Genomic DNA, 17,878 nt, shown 5'->3' on the forward strand with positions numbered 1-17,878 from the left:
AAAATAAGCAATTCATGTGTTCCTAAAGAATGTCACTTCTACTACAACTCACTTTAATCTAGAGCTGCACATATATATCGTTAATCTAGTCAGAATAATCCGTATTTCTAAATCTTGGGACTTGATAGAATTTCCACACAAGACTGGATCTACAAGAATGAGACAAGACATATTTTTCAAAGTTTTTTCTTTTTTCTTTATTTAATTTTAGTTTTTTAGTTTTTTGTTTGTAGGTATTTGTGTGGGTTGGTGGGGTTGTCAGGTGTTTGGCCCAAACTCCTGCTCCAGTCTGCTCCTCCTCATCGAGTCTTTGTGCGACTCAGTGCTGGGGAGCTCCTCTCTGTCCATCATCAGATAGACCCTTTGGGCCTATTGGGCCTATATAAAGGGACCTGCCTGGTTTAGTCCCTGCAGAAGACACTACCCCGAACACAGGAAAGTGCTCAGCGTGCGTTTCTTCTTATGGGGCACTACCAGGTTACAGTAGATGGCCTCCAGAACTGTGGAGCCGAAGTCTCTCTGGGCCAGAGTTGCGTGCTGCACGTGGATCTTCTTTTTACCTTTGCACAAGTCCTTGTACAAAGCAGAAGCAACATCTTTATTTTCATTTATCTTCTTTTTTTTTTTATTTTATTAATTTATTTTATTTTATTTTATTTTTGGTTCTAGTTAGAGTTTCCACCCCCTCATCCAGATTTTAGATCTGAACGCGAGGGATCCAACTCTGAAATGTATCTATTTAGTACAAAGGGTGTAGGGAAAGAGGGGTTCCTCCCTCTCCACACCCTTCGGACTAATAAGCGGGAGTGGGCTGGGTCTACTCTTCCCAACTGGAGCAGCAGCAGCTGCAGAAGAATCTGGAGATGGCTCTAAAAGTGCGAGATAGCAGCGATGGCTTTTTCTTGTTGTGGACCTGGAGGTAAAAGTGAAGCAATTCTACAAGCTTCTACAGGGCACTGTTGACTTTGTGAGTAACTTCATTCTCAATCATAGCAGTGAGATCTTGAGACTCAATGCTTATGTCTACCTCTGAAGGTACTGCACTCATGTTTAGAGCATGAGCGAATATCAGACCAATGGACTCCTGGAGCACCGCTGTAATGGTCTTTAACACGTGCATCGACTCCGTTACATTTGTACATACACTGACCTCACTGAGGGGGATGACTACCTGCAAAACGTTTGTGGAGATATTTTGTACCATCTGGACAAACATGGAAAGGATAATCTGCTTGGTCTGCATATCCCATGAACCCCTGGACAACATCTCCCAGCCGTCGGGTCCGATCATTTTGAAGTGGCTCCTTACGATTTCCAAAAGCGCATCAGAAGTGATGAAAGTTTGCACACTGTGACCGTTTACTCTTGGCACTTCCATTTTTAATTTCTGACAGGTCAACTATCAGAAAACAAAAGTAAATTGCCATTTTTTTTCAGCACTGTAATAAAGAACAAAACAAGAAATGGCAGAGGAACTTAAACGTTGTGTGTGAGCTTGACCCAAAATGTTAATTAATCTCTCTCCATTCATGATCTGCTAGATCAGCGATGAGGGTAAGGATCATTGGGTTTACAGTCAGATGCTTCTTGTTTTTCTTTGTTTCCACTTTTGTGCCCCTCTCAGGGTTGATGTTGAAGAAAACACCTTTATTAACAAAAAACAAAAAAAAAAGTGATTAGTTCCATTTGTAGCACACAGACACACTGGGTGTCCAAGGTTCCAACACCTTGGATAACATTAAATTCAAGGACATTCCAAGATCAATTTCTTCAAATTCAAGCGTCACACGCTGCATCATGTACCAGCACCTCATGACAATCTAAACCCTTTGCCTATGGGGTTACTTTGTGTCATTAATATTCACAAATGCACATGCAAATAGTCATTGCTTTATACATGTGTTTTGATATCCACAAATGCAAATTTAATATTTTAAACTTGTATTTTGGTATTTTACAAATAGATGTATATTTTTTTGCATTAGCAAAAAATAATTTCATTTGTAAAACTGAAAATTCTGTTTGTAAAATGTGATTTGCATTTGTGGATCACCAGTTACACGAATTCACCAATTTCTGGTATGACGTAATTTTGAGACACTTTTTGAGAAATCCACAAACTCAGAAAGATCCACAAACTCAGACACTTACTTGACCAGCAGGTGGCAGCAGTTGGCACACGAAACATTTGACGTCGCTGAAATGGATGCGTCTGCCGAAATGGAAGCGTCTGTGGGATGGTCTGTAACATTAATGAATTGTCTACAAGCCCAGTTACTTATTGATTATTAATTATGATCAGTGTTGTTACTAAATGATTATTATTATTATGTATTAGCAAACCTCATAGTCTCTTACTAACACAATGTCCAGTAACGTCACTTAGGCAAATGTTTACCATTATCAAACGCTGTAACAGCTAAGGACTAAACCAGGACTGAACTAGGATTAAAACAGGACTAAACCAGAACTGAACCAGGACTGAGTGTCGGGAATGGGCATGGAGGTGCGCCTGCGTAGACCATCGGTGACCGTGGGCATTTGAAATAAAACTAACCTTGCATCGCATGAATTGTTGCATGTTGAGGGACTAGTTTCTCATATATATCACTCCGCCGCTGCCAAGCTTTCTATCAGGAAGTACAACTCACTGCTGCTGCTCAGATGTAAATCCTTCAAATGCAAGGTTGGTTTTACTTCTAAAATTATTCTATCAACACAGACATTTACATCGACAGTCTGGTGAATTAATAGATTTGCTTAGGGTGTTTTGTGGAGTGGGTAAGACTGTTATTAGTGGCAGGATAACTATGGCCATTGACATGCACTAGCCTAGCACCAGCGACCTCTGCAAATACATGGACTGGATGGGATATTTTAAAAAGTGTCTCCACACGTCTCCAACACTCTGGCTCACTAGGAAATGAGGCCCTATGTCCAAAATTCCGAACTGTCCCTTTAAGCGCAAAGAGTTGTTTTTTTCTCATCTTCAGTGTAACTAGGTGTGTTTTAAGATTTCAGCTATTTCAAAGACTTGTTCCATTGGCAGATAACTTTACTTGTCAGCTCCACTTTTCATTTAGTGGATAATAATAGCAGGTGGTTTGATATGTAAAAAAATATATATATATAAACTTATGTTAGTGGAGATGCGCAGAGGTACATTATAATATCAAACAGGATAAACAACAAAAACAGCTGTGTTAAGAGGCTGAAATAGGAATAATTTCTATAAGGGTATTAACTGATATTTTCCTAAAGGTCCATTGTGTAACTATAACTGTAAATAGCTCAAAAAATACTTTAAAAATAACAGGCATTTTGACTTTGTACGGGTTTGCCTTTGCACAGACCCGATCTGTAACCAGACAAAGCAATAGGCGAGTTTCAGCTGACGTCACTGTTATTAAAACCCCGCGTTGCATGCGGGGAAATATTTTGGTCGGAGGCAAGCAACACGATAGCNAAGCTTCTACAGGGCACTGTTGACTTTGTGAGTAACTTCATTCTCAATCATAGCAGTGAGATCTTGAGACTCAATGCTTATGTCTACCTCTGAAGGTACTGCACTCATGTTTAGAGCATGAGCGAATATCAGACCAATGGACTCCTGGAGCACCGCTGTAATGGTCTTTAACACGCGCATCGACTCCGTTACATTTGTACATACACTGACCTCACTGAGGGGGATGACTACCTGCAAAACGTTTGTGGAGATATTTTGTACCATCTGGACAAACATGGAAAGGATAATCTGCTTGGTCTGCATATCCCATGAACCCCTGGACAACATCTCCCAGCCGTCGGGTCCGATCATTTTGAAGTGGCTCCTTACGATTTCCAAAAGCGCATCAGAAGTGATGAAAGTTTGCACACTGTGACCGTTTACTCTTGGCACTTCCATTTTTAATTTCTGACAGGTCAACTATCAGAAAACAAAAGTAAATTGCCATTTTTTTTTTCAGCACTGTAATAAAGAACAAAACAAGAAATGGCAGAGGAACTTAAACGTTGTGTGTGAGCTTGACCCAAAATGTTAATTAATCTCTCTCCATTCATGATCTGCTAGATCAGCGATGAGGGTAAGGATCATTGGGTTTACAGTCAGATGCTTCTTGTTTTTCTTTGTTTCCACTTTTGTGCCCCTCTCAGGGTTGATGTTGAAGAAACACCTTTATTAACAAAAACAAAAAAAAAAGTGATTAGTTCCATTTGTAGCACACAGACACACTGGGTGTCCAAGGTTCCAACACCTTGGATAACATTAAATTCAAGGACATTCCAAGATCAATTTCTTCAAATTCAAGCGTCACACGCTGCATCATGTACCAGCACCTCATGATAATCTAAACCCTTTGCCTATGGGGTTACTTTGTGTCATTAATATTCACAAATGCACATGCAAATAGTCATTGCTTTATACATGTGTTTTGATATCCACAAATGCAAATTTAATATTTTAAACTTGTATTTTGGTATTTTACAAATAGATGTATATTTTTTTGCATTAGCAAAAAATAATTTCATTTGTAAAACTGAAAATTCTGTTTGTAAAATGTGATTTGCATTTGTGGATCACCAGTTACACGAATTCACCAATTTCTGGTATGACGTAATTTTGAGACACTTTTGAGAAATCCACAAACTCAGAAAGATCCACAAACTCAGACACTTACTTGACCAGCAGGTGGCAGCAGTTGGCACACGAAACATTTGACGTCGCTGAAATGGATGCGTCTGCCGAAATGGAAGCGTCTGTGGGATGGTCTGTAACATTAATGAATTGTCTACAAGCCCAGTTACTTATTGATTATTAATTATGATCAGTGTTGTTACTAAATGATTATTATTATTATGTATTAGCAAACCTCATAGTCTCTTACTAACACAATGTCCAGTAACGTCACTTAGGCAAATGTTTACCATTATCAAACGTTGTAACAGCTAAGGACTAAACCAGGACTGAACTAGGATTAAAACAGGACTAAACCAGAACTGAACCAGGACTGAGTGTCGGGATGGGCATGGAGGTGCGCCTGCGTAGACCATCGGGTGACCGTGGGCATTTGAAATAAAACTAACCTTGCATCGCATGAATTGTTGCATGTTGAGGGACTAGTTTCTCATATATCACTCCGCTGCTGCCAAGCTTTCTATCAGGAAGTACAACTCACTGCTGCTGCTCAGATGTAAATCCTTCAAATGCAAGGTTGGTTTTTACTTCTAAAATTATTCTATCAACACAGACATTTACATCGACAGTCTGGTGAATTAATAGATTTGCTTAGGGTGTTTTGTGGAGTGGGTAAGACTGTTATTAGTGGCAGGATAACTATGGCCATTGACATGCACTAGCCTAGCACCAGCGACCTCTGTAAATACATGGACTGGATGGGATATTTTAAAAAGTGTCTCCACACGTCTCCAACACTCTGGCTCACTAGGAAATGAGGCCCTATGTCCAAAATTCCGAACTGTCCCTTTAAGCGCAAAGAGTTGTTTTTTTCTCATCTTCAGTGTAACTAGGTGTGTTTTAAGATTTCAGCTATTTCAAAGACTTGTTCCATTGGCAGATAACTTTACTTGTCAGCTCCACTTTTCATTTAGTGGATAATAATAGCAGGTGGTTGATATGTAAAAAAATATATATATATAAACTTATGTTAGTGGAGATGCGCAGAGGTACATTATAATATCAAACAGGATAAACAACAAAAACAGCTGTGTTAAGAGGCTGAAATAGGAATAATTTCTATAAGGGTATTAACTGATATTTTCCTAAAGGTCCATTGTGTAACTATAACTGTAAATAGCTCAAAAATACTTTAAAAATAACAGGCATTTTGACTTTGTACGGGTTTGCCTTTGCACAGACCCGACCTGTAACCAGACAAAGCAATAGGCGAGTTTCAGCTGACGTCACTGTTATTAAAAGCCCGCGTTGCATGCGGGGAAATATTTTGGTCGGAGGCAAGCAACACGATAGCGGTCAAACACAGTGCGTAACCTCGCGTATTTATCCCAGATAATGGTAAATTCCTGCTGCATTATCGGATGCACAAATAGAAGCACGGAAGAAGGAAAATGTCTTTTTCGTATTCTGAGTGAAAAGAACCGCTAAAGGTGAATTAAATGGGCTTCAAACATTCACAAATGCAGAAGATCCTAGCAAACCGTGGACTCCAACAAGTTCAACAACGCATCGAGGCTCTTGGAGGCTTTCATCTTTTCTGCTGTAAATGGCCCAGGAGTTTCCACTAAGTAATTGTGGATATCGCCGAAGTGAATATTTGTCCAGGTAGTTGGCGATTCTGACCAGAAATTTGGTTTGGTCCACCTTTTGTAGGGGTTGAAAAGGGTGATTTGGCGTCCATCGATGCTTATGACCAATTTCTGGTCAAATCGTCTTCGGTCCTCTACCGTTAGAGTGGATAAATAACTGGGATCAATACCCTTTTATGTGCTTTCTCGCTCCGTCCGTCATGTTAGTGTTTTCTTGCCGCTGACCAAAATAATTTCCAGCATGCAATGTGCACTTTTTTCAACAATGAAACTCGCCTATAACATCTCTACAGAGAAAAGCATTTGAGGGACCCTCCACCAGAAAAGTTGCACAATGCATATTTAATTTTACAGTACCTTTAATCTTGTCCTGCTTTGTGAAAGTTACAGTTAATTACAGAGATGATGTCCAATGTACAGTACAACTTTCTCCAGGTAAACAGAATAATTCAGGTTTAGAGTTACACTTGCTCCCACTTTTCACACAACTGCAGAAACCAAATGCCCTATAGGTCCAATAAGCACCACCAGTCCTGCATATTTCCTCTGGTATCTATGCTGGAGTCCATTGGCTTGACCTTTGACCTGTTATCTTCGGGTTCAGAGGGCAGCAGCATTGAATCTTTTATTTCCATCCACATCTGTTCTGATTCCGCCCCCTCCCTGCTCCGCACTGGCCTCTCTGTATATATTACGCCCTGTTAGCATGTCATTAGCATTTCTACTTGACCGTACGGTTAACCACACATTTTTTTCTCTTTCCACTTTTCCTTTCATTTTCCAGTTAGCGTCCACCCCAGTCTATATTTTTTCCCCAACAGGATCAATGATTAAAAGTCCTATATAATCATTAGAGAGAGCCATCCAGTCCATTATTTGTTCAACGTAAAGTGTTAAAAGTGCATGATATTGTTGAATTAAGTATCCTCAAAGTGATATATAAAGCAAAGTGCAATGGATTACCTGTGTGTTGGTAAATATTCAAAGACTGTTTGAGACAAGAACAAGTCACTACAATTTAAAAGGAACCAACATGTTTAAAAAACACAGATTCAGAACCAAGGTTATGGAGCAAAGTACAAGAGCATAGGTTTGCATAGGGACGGTGGGGACATGTCACAACCAATATTTAAGGAAGACAAAACAATCCCTACCAATAATTGCCATTTTATTTTAATAAGCATAAATATAAATTTGCTCAGATATTTTTCAAAACTCACTGGTATTAATTTAACACTTTTTAGTTCACATTTTGTTTATTAGACGTGCTGAGATGTATTCAGTGATATGACGACAGAGTTACTCCTGCCGCCATTTCATCGGCTGTAACAGAGTGATGTCATCAGTGGTGCCAGGAGCCTAAACCTCAGTATGATGTGACAGAGATAAAGGGGCAGTCAGTTGAGTGTGTGGACTCATATAAGTATCTTGGAACACTCATTGATTCAAAATTGAGTTTTGACGATAATTGTTCTGTTGTGTGTGTAAAAGAGGCCCCCAGCGCCTTCACTGTCTGAGAAAGTTGTCCTTTTACCGTGTAGACAGAACCATGATGACACTATTTTATAAAACATTTATGGAATCAGTTTTAACATTTTCATTGGTCTCGTGGTTTGGGAGCATTTCTGCAAAAAACAAGAACTCCTTGGATCAATCGGTTAAATGGGCGAGTGAGGAGATTGTCCATCCTCAGAGCCGCCTGGACTCTCTGTACTCGAGACAGTTACAGAGAATGTCCCAGAGTATTTTAAGAGATGTGCAACATCCACTAAACTCAGAGTTTCAGCTGCTTCCCTCTGGTCAGAGGCTTTTATTCCCAAAATCTAGAACAAATCGTTTTAAAAGGAGCTTCGTTCAGCTGCTATCGTACTTATGAATAAATTGTAATCTGTTTATCTAAGATTGTGTGTTTTTAACATATTTAATATTTATTGTGATTTTAGCCAAGCGTGATGGATGATTTTAATTGGTTGTTTATGGAACAAACCATTCTGCACTGGAGCACTGTAACATTTTATTTTGTAATTGTGATTTTATGTGTGTTTTGTGGATGAATGAAATGTGAAATGTGGAACCTGTCTCTCAAATCTGCAAAGCAAATTTACCTACGGGTACGAATAAAGCAACCTAACCTAAACTGGGGAGGCAGCAGGACAGGGCCAGGACCTGAAGGCAGCTTGAGCAGCGTAAGTGAAGACTTTGAAAAACTTTTCCAAAGGAACTTACTTGGCTTCATCTTCAATTAAACTTGACTTATAATGAGTCGCCGTGGAAAAAGAGCAACTATCTCCACAAGTGCACCGACCAAACAGAGCCCTACTCGTGCGTTATGAGCAGCCAGACTCTACTGACAATATTCCATGGAAAAATGTATGGACATAACCTCACAAATATCTCATCACCGACAAGCAAAAGGGAAATCTACAAACTTCTACATTGATGTTATCCCCTAAAGATTCATGTTAGAAGGACAATGGACCCAAACTGTACATTTTGCAAACTGAAAAATGAAAAAACCTCTCACTTATTTTAGACCTGCCCAGACTCTGTGTGTTTTTGGAAATAATTAATAAAACAAATATGCAACTTCTTATCCCATTTTACCCTTTCTTATAAAGATGTGCTGTTTGGTTTTTGCAGTGTGCATCATACGAAAAGTAAACAATATGATATAATTAATCTGTTAATTAAGTGACCATTCAGGCTGATAATGTCCCCACCAAAGCTGAGACTAAACCTACACCCTTGGCAAAGCATTACTGTGAAAGGAGTTAATTTATGGAAAAGTCTTGACAAAGATAGAAAAGAATCAGTTATGGCATTTAAAAAGCACAGTGCAATGTGTATGTATGAAAAAGGAAACTAAGATGTTGAGCATAAAAGTGAAGATTTCTGTTTGCAATTGATTAATAATTGTGACTGTATTGTCTGGAAAAGCATAACATAACATAACATAATAACACTCTTCTTTCTGCTTCTTTTCATTCATTTCTTGTATGTTTGATGTTGTGAGACTGTTAATGTCTTTTTATACTTTATGAATGAAATACAAAAACAAAAACAAACTAATAAATAAATAACACAACGTTGACTCTTGTGAGCTTTAAGTCATGTTATAATGCTGTTACCTCCTCCAAAACATAACGGGTCTTTTGTTTCATTCACACATATTTGCGTAATCATCTCCAAAACTCAAAATGCTCTGGTCCACCTTGTGATGTCATGTAGGGATCTTTTCTAGTTTCTAGGTTTCTAGCTTTTATCTTTTGTTCAGTAGAGATTGGCAATTCCAGAGCTGAAATCTTCCAAATGATTCTGGTGAAAGTGTATGGAGTTTACAAACACAGTGGAGCACTCCCTGTATTAGCACATGACATCATAAGGTGGAGCAGAGTGTTTTATGTTTGAGAGAAAAGCACAGCATAAATATGCAGGATTCATGTGTTTGTGTGAATCAAAACACAGCTCCAGGTATGTTTTTTGATGAAACATGATTAGAAAATAGTGTGATATGAGCCTTTTAAATATGGGAATCTTTACAAAACCTTCACACCAACATTTCACACATAACACAAGCCAGCGCTGCACTTAAAAAGTACATTTCACAGAATCACATTTATTAAAAACTGACCCCTACAAATGTGTGGGAGTGAAGTTCAGTGCAGTAACAGCACGAGGCTCAATTCCGGCTGAAGAACAGTCTAATCCTGTGAGGAGCCGACCACTGCTGCACACTTCAACAGCTTCATCACATTTCTCTATGAGGCTCCATCACAAAACACTACAACTGTCTTTAATCCGACACATTACAACTGTCTTTAACCCATCCATCCATTTTCTTTCGCTTATCCGGGACCGGGTCGTGGGGGCAGCAGTCTAAGCAGGGACTCCCAGACTTCCTTCACCTCAGACACGTCCTCCAGCTCCTCTTGGGGGACCCTGAGGTGTTCTCAGTCCTTGTTTAGTCCCGGTCTAGTCCTGGTTTGGTCCCGGTCTAGTCTCGGTCTACTCCCGGTCTAGTCCTTGTTTAGTCCTGGTCCGGTCCTGGTGTAGTCCTCGCGATCGGCTCGGTGATTGTGGCATATATATTTAATCTCCGCTCATGTTCGTGATTCTCGTTCTGCTTCTCGTGTCTTGCTTCCTGATAATAACGTCGCTGCGTCATTGGATACTCGTCCCTGATTGGTTGACGCGGCGCGTCTGACGCGAAAAGTTCAGCATTTTCAACTTCTTGACACTGACGCCTTGGACGCGCGTCTAGACCGCTGACGCCAAAACGCTCAAGACGCGCCGCGTCGACGCCAGATTCGCGCCGCGCTGACGCCGAAAACGCGCCGCAAAAACGCAGGACGCTCTAGTCGCGCGTCCACATAGACTTTACATTGAAACTGGACGCTTTGACGCCTTGGTGTGAACGGCCGTTCAGACCAAAGCGTCAAAGCGTCCACTTTCTATGTAAAGTCTATGTGGCCAGGTCCCGGTCTTTTCCAGAAACAATGTCAGACCAGACTGAGAGAGTGTTTTTATGACATAAAACATCAGCGGAGGAGATCGGGTCGACGACCGGGGCGTATATATATTTATACTCCGCTAATGACACTGAATCAGTCCCGGTCTAGTCCTGGTCTAATACCGGTCTAATCACGGTCTAGTCACGGTCTAGTCGTGGTTTAATCTCGGTCTATTCAGGGTCTAGTCCTTGTTTAGTCTCGGTCTAGTCTCGGTCAACTTCTTGACGCTGACGCCTTGGACGCGCGTCTAGACCGCTGACGCCAAAACGCTCAAGACGCGCCGCGTCGACGCCAGATTCGCGCCGCGCTGACGCCGAAAACGCGCCGCAAAAACAGAACAATTAAAAAACATCATGTGAACGTGGCCATTGTGTTCTAACAGTGAGTTTTTTAATCATTTCAATACCAGGTTTAACATTTGTGCATTACCTTTTGGATATTTCGTGGCAAAGTACAGTGTGATAAAGAGTAGAGGGGTGTGCAAAAATATTGAAATATCGATATATCGTATCGTTTAATGTGATGATACAGTATCGATATTGTGGGCTGCTCTATCGATATATCACCAAGAGTATTTTTGGTTTATTTTACTAAATGATTTTGTTACAGCTACAGTTTCGTTGTTTGTTTAGTGGAAGGAAACTCGTTTGACATTTTCGCTGTTTTGAGGATTAAAATGTTTGTGTTTCATATGAACTTTGCACAAGAAGTGGTTTAACAAAGATTTTCCATGATTTAGCCTTTATTTTTTTACTGAACCGTATCGAATCGAAAGCGCACTGTATCGAGGTTTGTCTCATATCAGTGACTTCTTAACAACACTCGGCCTCAGTCAACAGGGAAACGTGGCTCTTGCCCCGTCTGGGAGTATGACATCATCACATTTTAGAACCTGAAAACCTCCCAGTTCCATCAGGTTCACGGCGCCGATGACATCATACATGTAAAGTTCCATAAAGCCTTGTTACCATGGCAAGTCCGGAACTCAAAGCTAAACTTCAAAGCTTTGTGGGCTTTAACTCAAAGCTTTGTTTGGCCTCGGGGAGATTATAAGAGTAGGCAAATCGAAAATCACAAATCGAAAATCACATATCGCTTAACGGAAAAGGCACATTTAGCTGAGCTTGACACAGAGCAAATCGTACAAAGATTTCAAACAGTAGACTTCACAGAGGAGACTTTACAGAGTAGATTTCACAGAGTAGGTTGCACTCTGCGTAACAGTAAGTACAGCAACACTTACAAAACAACAAGGACTTATAAAGTAAAAAAAAAAAATGTTTGGAGAACTGCTGCTGGATCGCGTGTCTGCGGCTAAACTGCAAAATCGCCGAACCAAAGAAGCTGAAAGGCGAGAAAGAATTTTTAACTACAAAGAGCGGACCATAGGGGTGAGCGTGGCCTGTTTATCAGACGGCACAGTGGGAATATGTGCCTGGGAGAGAGTTATAATTGACAATAAATGACTCTTATTTCTGACTGTGCACACAGGTTGACAAGGAAACGTTGGACATGCAGCTGAAGGAAAAGAAACTAAAATATGCAATGGAAAAGGAGAAGCAAAAGGCCAGCGGTGAGGCTGCTTTGTTATGTCCCATCACTATGGTCATTATGTGGTATAACTTAGAAGTGCAACTACGGTAACTGTCCTCAAATCGACAAATAGCCTCAATAAACAAACACGTGTCATGTAAAGTCAAAGTAAATTTTAAGTTTTTAGTATGAAAAAATAGCTGGCTCAGAGGACCATAACCACAGCACTTTGCCAAAGTAAATAATGGATCATTTATTGTCTACTCGTTTAATTAAGACCAAGATTGAACAAAGTTCACAAGGGCCCAATGTTACACTATTTTAATTATGATGTTTTTTCCTCATCAAAAACATGCAAGAGTTGTGTTTGGTTTCATTCACACATGTTTAACACAGTTATTTTCTCAAGCAGAAAACACTCTCTTCCACCTTGTGATGTCATGTGGTAAAACAGGAATAACCATACCATACATTACAATCATTTGGATTATTTCAGCCCTGGAATTGCCCATCATTGTTTAACTAAATGTAAAAGGTAGCTGTTAATTTAAAGTAACACATAACATCACAAAGTGGAACTGAATATTTTGAGCTTTGGAGATGTAGTCAAATTATTAACTAAGGATTACTCAAACATGTGTGAATGAAATAAAACATAACTCCAGGTATGTTTTTTGATGAGGAAACAACATCATAACATACATCATAAGACATTTTTCCCCACAGATGCAGAGATGCTCCATTACCAAAAGGTAGCCAGCATTCTGACCCATCGTCAACAAAAGCAACAACAGCAAATAGCCAAGGACATGGTGATCTTCAGGCAGACGTACCAGCAGCCGTCCAGTCGGAGGGAGTTTGACCTGAATGACCCAGACTTGCTCAAAAACATGAGTCCTGAGGAGGCACAGATGATGATCCCCGGGCTGCCCGGTGAAGACCCCAACTGTAAAGACCGCCAGCAGAGACAAAGGGAGCAGCTCAGCCACTGGCTCATACAACAGCAGGCAGAACGCCAAGGACTAAGACACAAACAGGAGATGGAAGGTAGGTGTTGTTTTTTTATCAAAGAGTCAAATATCAAATAAGGATCTGGTGTAACACTATTAAAGGGCATGGGTGCTATTTTATGAATTACAATTCATAAAAATAATTACAGGGCTCATTAAGCTATTTTCTGATCTGCTGTTGTTGTATACTCATCAAAAACACACTTGGAGTTGTGTTTTGTTTCATTCACACAAATCTTGCACATTTTGGCTGAATTCCTCTCTCAAATTAAAAGCAATCCAGCTTGTGATGTCATGTGGTAATACAGGAAGTGCTCCACTGTGTTTTCAAACTCCATTCACTTTCACTAGAGTCATTTGGATCATTTCAGAATGGCTGATCTCTCAACAAAAGGTAAAAGGAGCTGTTAACTTGAAAACTACCACTTTTTTGCATTTTGAGCTTTGGAGATGTAGACTCAAACACGTGTGAATAAAACAACACACAACTCAGGGTATGTTTTGGATGACGTGATAACATTATAACATTGCTTAAAGCGCCCTATAGATATAGAATGTTCTATATCTATGAAAGTGCACAAGAAATCCATGTTGTGTATTATAGGACCTTTAATGTCTTTGTTATAAAACTATAGAGCTTGTGAACTGGTTAGATGCTGTAGATTTCTGTTTTCAGATAAGAACTATGACCAGTTCATGGTGGAGGTCAACAATATGGCTCTAGAGCTGCAAAACCTTGAGATGGAGAACCGAAAAGCCAAAGTCATGGCAACTAAAGATTTCAATCTTGCAATGGTAAGTCAACTTTCTAACAATTTGCCATATACCAAAATGTGAGTAACTAAGCACACTCTGAAATGAACCACTGCTCCCGATAAGATCTGCAAATATGAGATGGTGTGACCCAGACATGTAAACAGTCACAGTTCTGGACAAGTCTGTCAAAGCTTGATCCTGTCAGGTCTCTGAAGCTAAGCAAAGCCAGGCCTGGTACTTGGTTGGGAGACAGTGGGGGCAGTATTTTACCACCAGGAGTAATGAAGTGAATGAATAATGTCCAAAATTGTAAAGTGCCTTTGAGCGTCTGGGAAAGCACTATATAAGACTAATGTTTCTTGTTCTGATTCAATTCAATCAATTTGGAAGCATGAAATTGGAAAATGCACACACAAAAACTCAGTTTGTCTTCTCAAAGAGCTTTTATTTATGCCGGTGGAATGGGTTAGTGGTTGTGTTAGATAAAAAATAAGATGTGTAAATAACTACCACTATTTTTCCATGCCAGTCAGAAGAAAAAAGGCGTCAGCAATCTAAGGATAAGGACACCGGAGTTTGGGATGGATGGAGAGATCAATGCAGACTCCCCCCCCAAAGCATAGTGGAAAAAGAGAGGAAAGAGATCTTAAAGCTTAAAGAATTTCAGCAACAACAAATGGAAGAAAAAAAGGTTAAAAAAAAAAAAAAAAGCACATGACAGACCCTCATTCAGAAAAGTTACACAATACACATTTAAGCTACTGCTGTGTGCGTATTTGCAGAGACAAAAACTGAGTGAGGAAAATGAGCAGCGTTACTATGACAGCATCCGCATTGATTCAGCTCGGACGGCCACACTCATTGAGAGACAACAGGCAAAACTCAACAAACAAATGAGGAAACACCTGGACAGCACCAACCACATGTTAGCAGAGACCAGGAAACAAATGTAAATAGCAACAAAGTATTCAACAAAATAAAGTATTCAACAAAACATGCATGCACTTTTTAACAATATGTTCTATTTGTTTTTTGCCTTTAAAGAAAACCGGCGATTTCAAAGGGCGCTGTCACTGAGAGTTTCTTCACCCAGTTCAACACTTGCAGTCGATGATGAAAGTCGTATTGGACTGCATTAAATAAGCTATAAAATAACAACAAAACACATAATAAATCATGATAAGCAATCAACTTTCATTTGTCATTGAACGGAGTTGTTTGGGCAGCTTTAAAGGCAGATAATAACGGTAAGTATAAAATTCATTCACACAGTGGATCTCAACAGTGACTGCCCAAGTCCCAGACCTAGTGCTGTCATGTGATTAAAAAAATTGAGAGATTAATTAATTATGATCTGTAATTAATTAATCTAATTAATCTCATTTTAATCTCACCTAAAAATTGCTGAGAAAAGCCTTCAATTTGAGGTATTTTCATTTAAATTCATTATTACATTATTGTGGCAGATCAAAAGACTAATATAGATTTAAAAAAGTGACTTGATAAAGTCATTTATTGTTTAACAAATCTCTTCAATTTGGCTGTTGAGCCCAAGTCTCCATGAATAATAAACTGTTTGCTGTAAAGTAGCAAAGACGAGGAAATCTGAACATAATAACTTTTGTCTACTTAAAGACAATAAAAAGTCCAGTCTTTCCTTAACCATATTAAAAATATTATTGATAGAGAAATATATATGAGATCACTGGTTTTAGTCCTGGTTTAGACCTGGTTTAGACCTACTTTAGTCCTAGTTTAGTCCTGGAATGGGTTAATCCTGGTTTTAGTCCTGGTGTTAGTTCTGGTTTAGTCCTGGTTTAGACCTGGTTTAGTCCTGGTTTAGTCCTGGTGTTAGTCCTGGTGTTAGTCCTGGTTTAGTCCTGGTTTAGACCTGGTTTAGACCTGGTTTAGACCTGGTTTAGTCCTGGTTTAGTCCTGGTTTAGACCTGGTTTTAGTTCTGGTTTTAGTTCTGGTTTAGTCCTGGTTTAGACCTGGTTTAGACCTGGTTTTAGTTCTGGTTTTAGTTTTGGGTTAGACCTGGTTTAGTCCCGGTTTTAGTCTTGGTGTTAGTTCTGGTTTAGAGGCGCACAGGAGGAAGCGCAGTTTACGCCGCGTACGCGAGAAAACACGATCCACACGCGGCTCACGGGAGCACGTCGGTGTCCGCGCAGTGTCTACGGAAGGAAACGTGGTCCGCGCGTTCTCAGGTTAATGACGATGATGAAGGTGTGTGTTTGTTTGTGTGTGTTTGTGTGCGTGTCCCCTCATGTGGCAGGTCACTATAGGACAGTAGTGCAGACATCATGAGCCTATGCAGGTTGTTTTCAGGCGATATTATATTTGTTATTTTTCTTTTATATTTCACGTCGGGAGAATAATTTCCAAGACACAAATGTGTTTTTACCTGTGCACTGCTGCCTCTGTTCTACTGGCTCTACGACCTCGTCCATTGTGCGACTGACGCCGCCAGCGTTAACATGACGTTTACATCGCTCTTACTGCGCGCGTTTTGTGTGGGTTTCCGACAATGAGTGGAATTACCGAAATAAAAAATTTATAAATGTGTTTTGTGTGTGTGTGTTGTTGTCCCAACAACACATAAAAACAGGTTTTATAATAAATAAACTCACATACAGAAACACTAAAGTTAGAGATTAAAAATGAGATTAACGCGATTAAAAAACATAACGCGCTAAATATGACTGTAATTAATTAATCGCAATTAACGCGATAATTTGACACCCCTACCCAGACCTATCATTTTATTTAAAATCTGTTTCTGAAACCACTCAGTTATTAAAGCATTTTGCATAATCTTGTGTTTTAAATGTGCTTTCTGAATATTAGTTAGCAGATAGGTGTTTAGTCTCCACAATGTCTTTAATATCTATTGGAAAAATGAATGAAAATTTTACTTCCGGGACCGGAGCGAGCTGTCACTGTTGAGCTCCATTCATTTCACCTGAAAAAATATGTTTTAAAAATTGTCTCCAAAGATTTGAAAGCACTCATCACATTAAAAATCCAGTGTTCATACTCTTAAAAAAACATAAAAGTCTAAAGTGCAATTGTAAAACGATAATTTCTTGTCACAGTTTTAAAGGCTGAATTTAAATTATGTGTCTCCAACACTGCTACAAATCACTATTTAAATGATTACAATAAGCAAATCACAAAATGTCTTGTCTTGTTATGTAAATACAGCCTGTATTTTTTTCCTGTTTAAAATATGAACTTTGGATAGAACCCTGATATTAAAGTATTTTCAGATATAAATTTGTCCCATCTTTTCTGCCACATAGCCAAAGCTTTATCTCGTTGCTGGGCGGGTAATGAACTGTACCTGGAAGATAACACAGGCATTATGACAGTAATTAAGATATTCACATTAGCTCATTGAAAAACACCCTATAAACTCAGTCTTACTTTATGGAGTTCATAGCCAGTGCTTTGAGGGTGCCTAAGTTGGACCTTAAGCCCCCAAATCCAACAAAAGCTTCATAAAAGTCATAGGATAAACCCGAGGCACCGAACATGGCCGGATCATCAGAGCTGATGACCAAAGGGTGGCCCTCTGCCATCAGGACTGCCCCGGGGTGGTTTCTTAAATTTTTTGTCAACAACTTGAAAGAATATCACAGGTTTAACTTTACCCTGTTGGAGTGTTAACTCTTTCCTACATTCTGATACTTTACTTATTTCAATAGTCCCTCTAGTGTCTGAATGAGAACTATTTGAATGTCAAAAATCTACCCGTTTCCCTCCGTTACCGCTTGACCGGACCC

General features: G+C 39.6%; 1 protein-coding gene across 1 annotated transcript; it reads left to right on the forward strand.

Annotated features, from left to right (window-relative positions):
- The first annotated feature begins 11,751 nt into the window (after positions 1-11,751).
- On the forward strand, positions 11,752-15,206 carry LOC110169525 (RIB43A-like with coiled-coils protein 2). Its single transcript, XM_055155905.1, has 7 exons — positions 11,752-12,184; positions 12,285-12,366; positions 13,053-13,373; positions 14,013-14,131; positions 14,622-14,783; positions 14,875-15,041; positions 15,137-15,206. The coding sequence occupies exons 1-7, from the start codon at positions 12,071-12,073 to the stop codon at positions 15,204-15,206; spliced, it is 1,035 nt and encodes a 344-aa protein (XP_055011880.1). The 5' UTR covers positions 11,752-12,070.
- Positions 15,207-17,878: the final 2,672 nt, after the last annotated feature.

The sequence above is a fragment of the Boleophthalmus pectinirostris genome, unplaced genomic scaffold (genome assembly GCF_026225935.1).
Source record: "Boleophthalmus pectinirostris isolate CB_2022bp ecotype Guang Dong unplaced genomic scaffold, ASM2622593v1 HiC_scaffold_2, whole genome shotgun sequence".
NCBI lineage: Eukaryota > Metazoa > Chordata > Actinopteri > Gobiiformes > Gobiidae > Boleophthalmus > Boleophthalmus pectinirostris.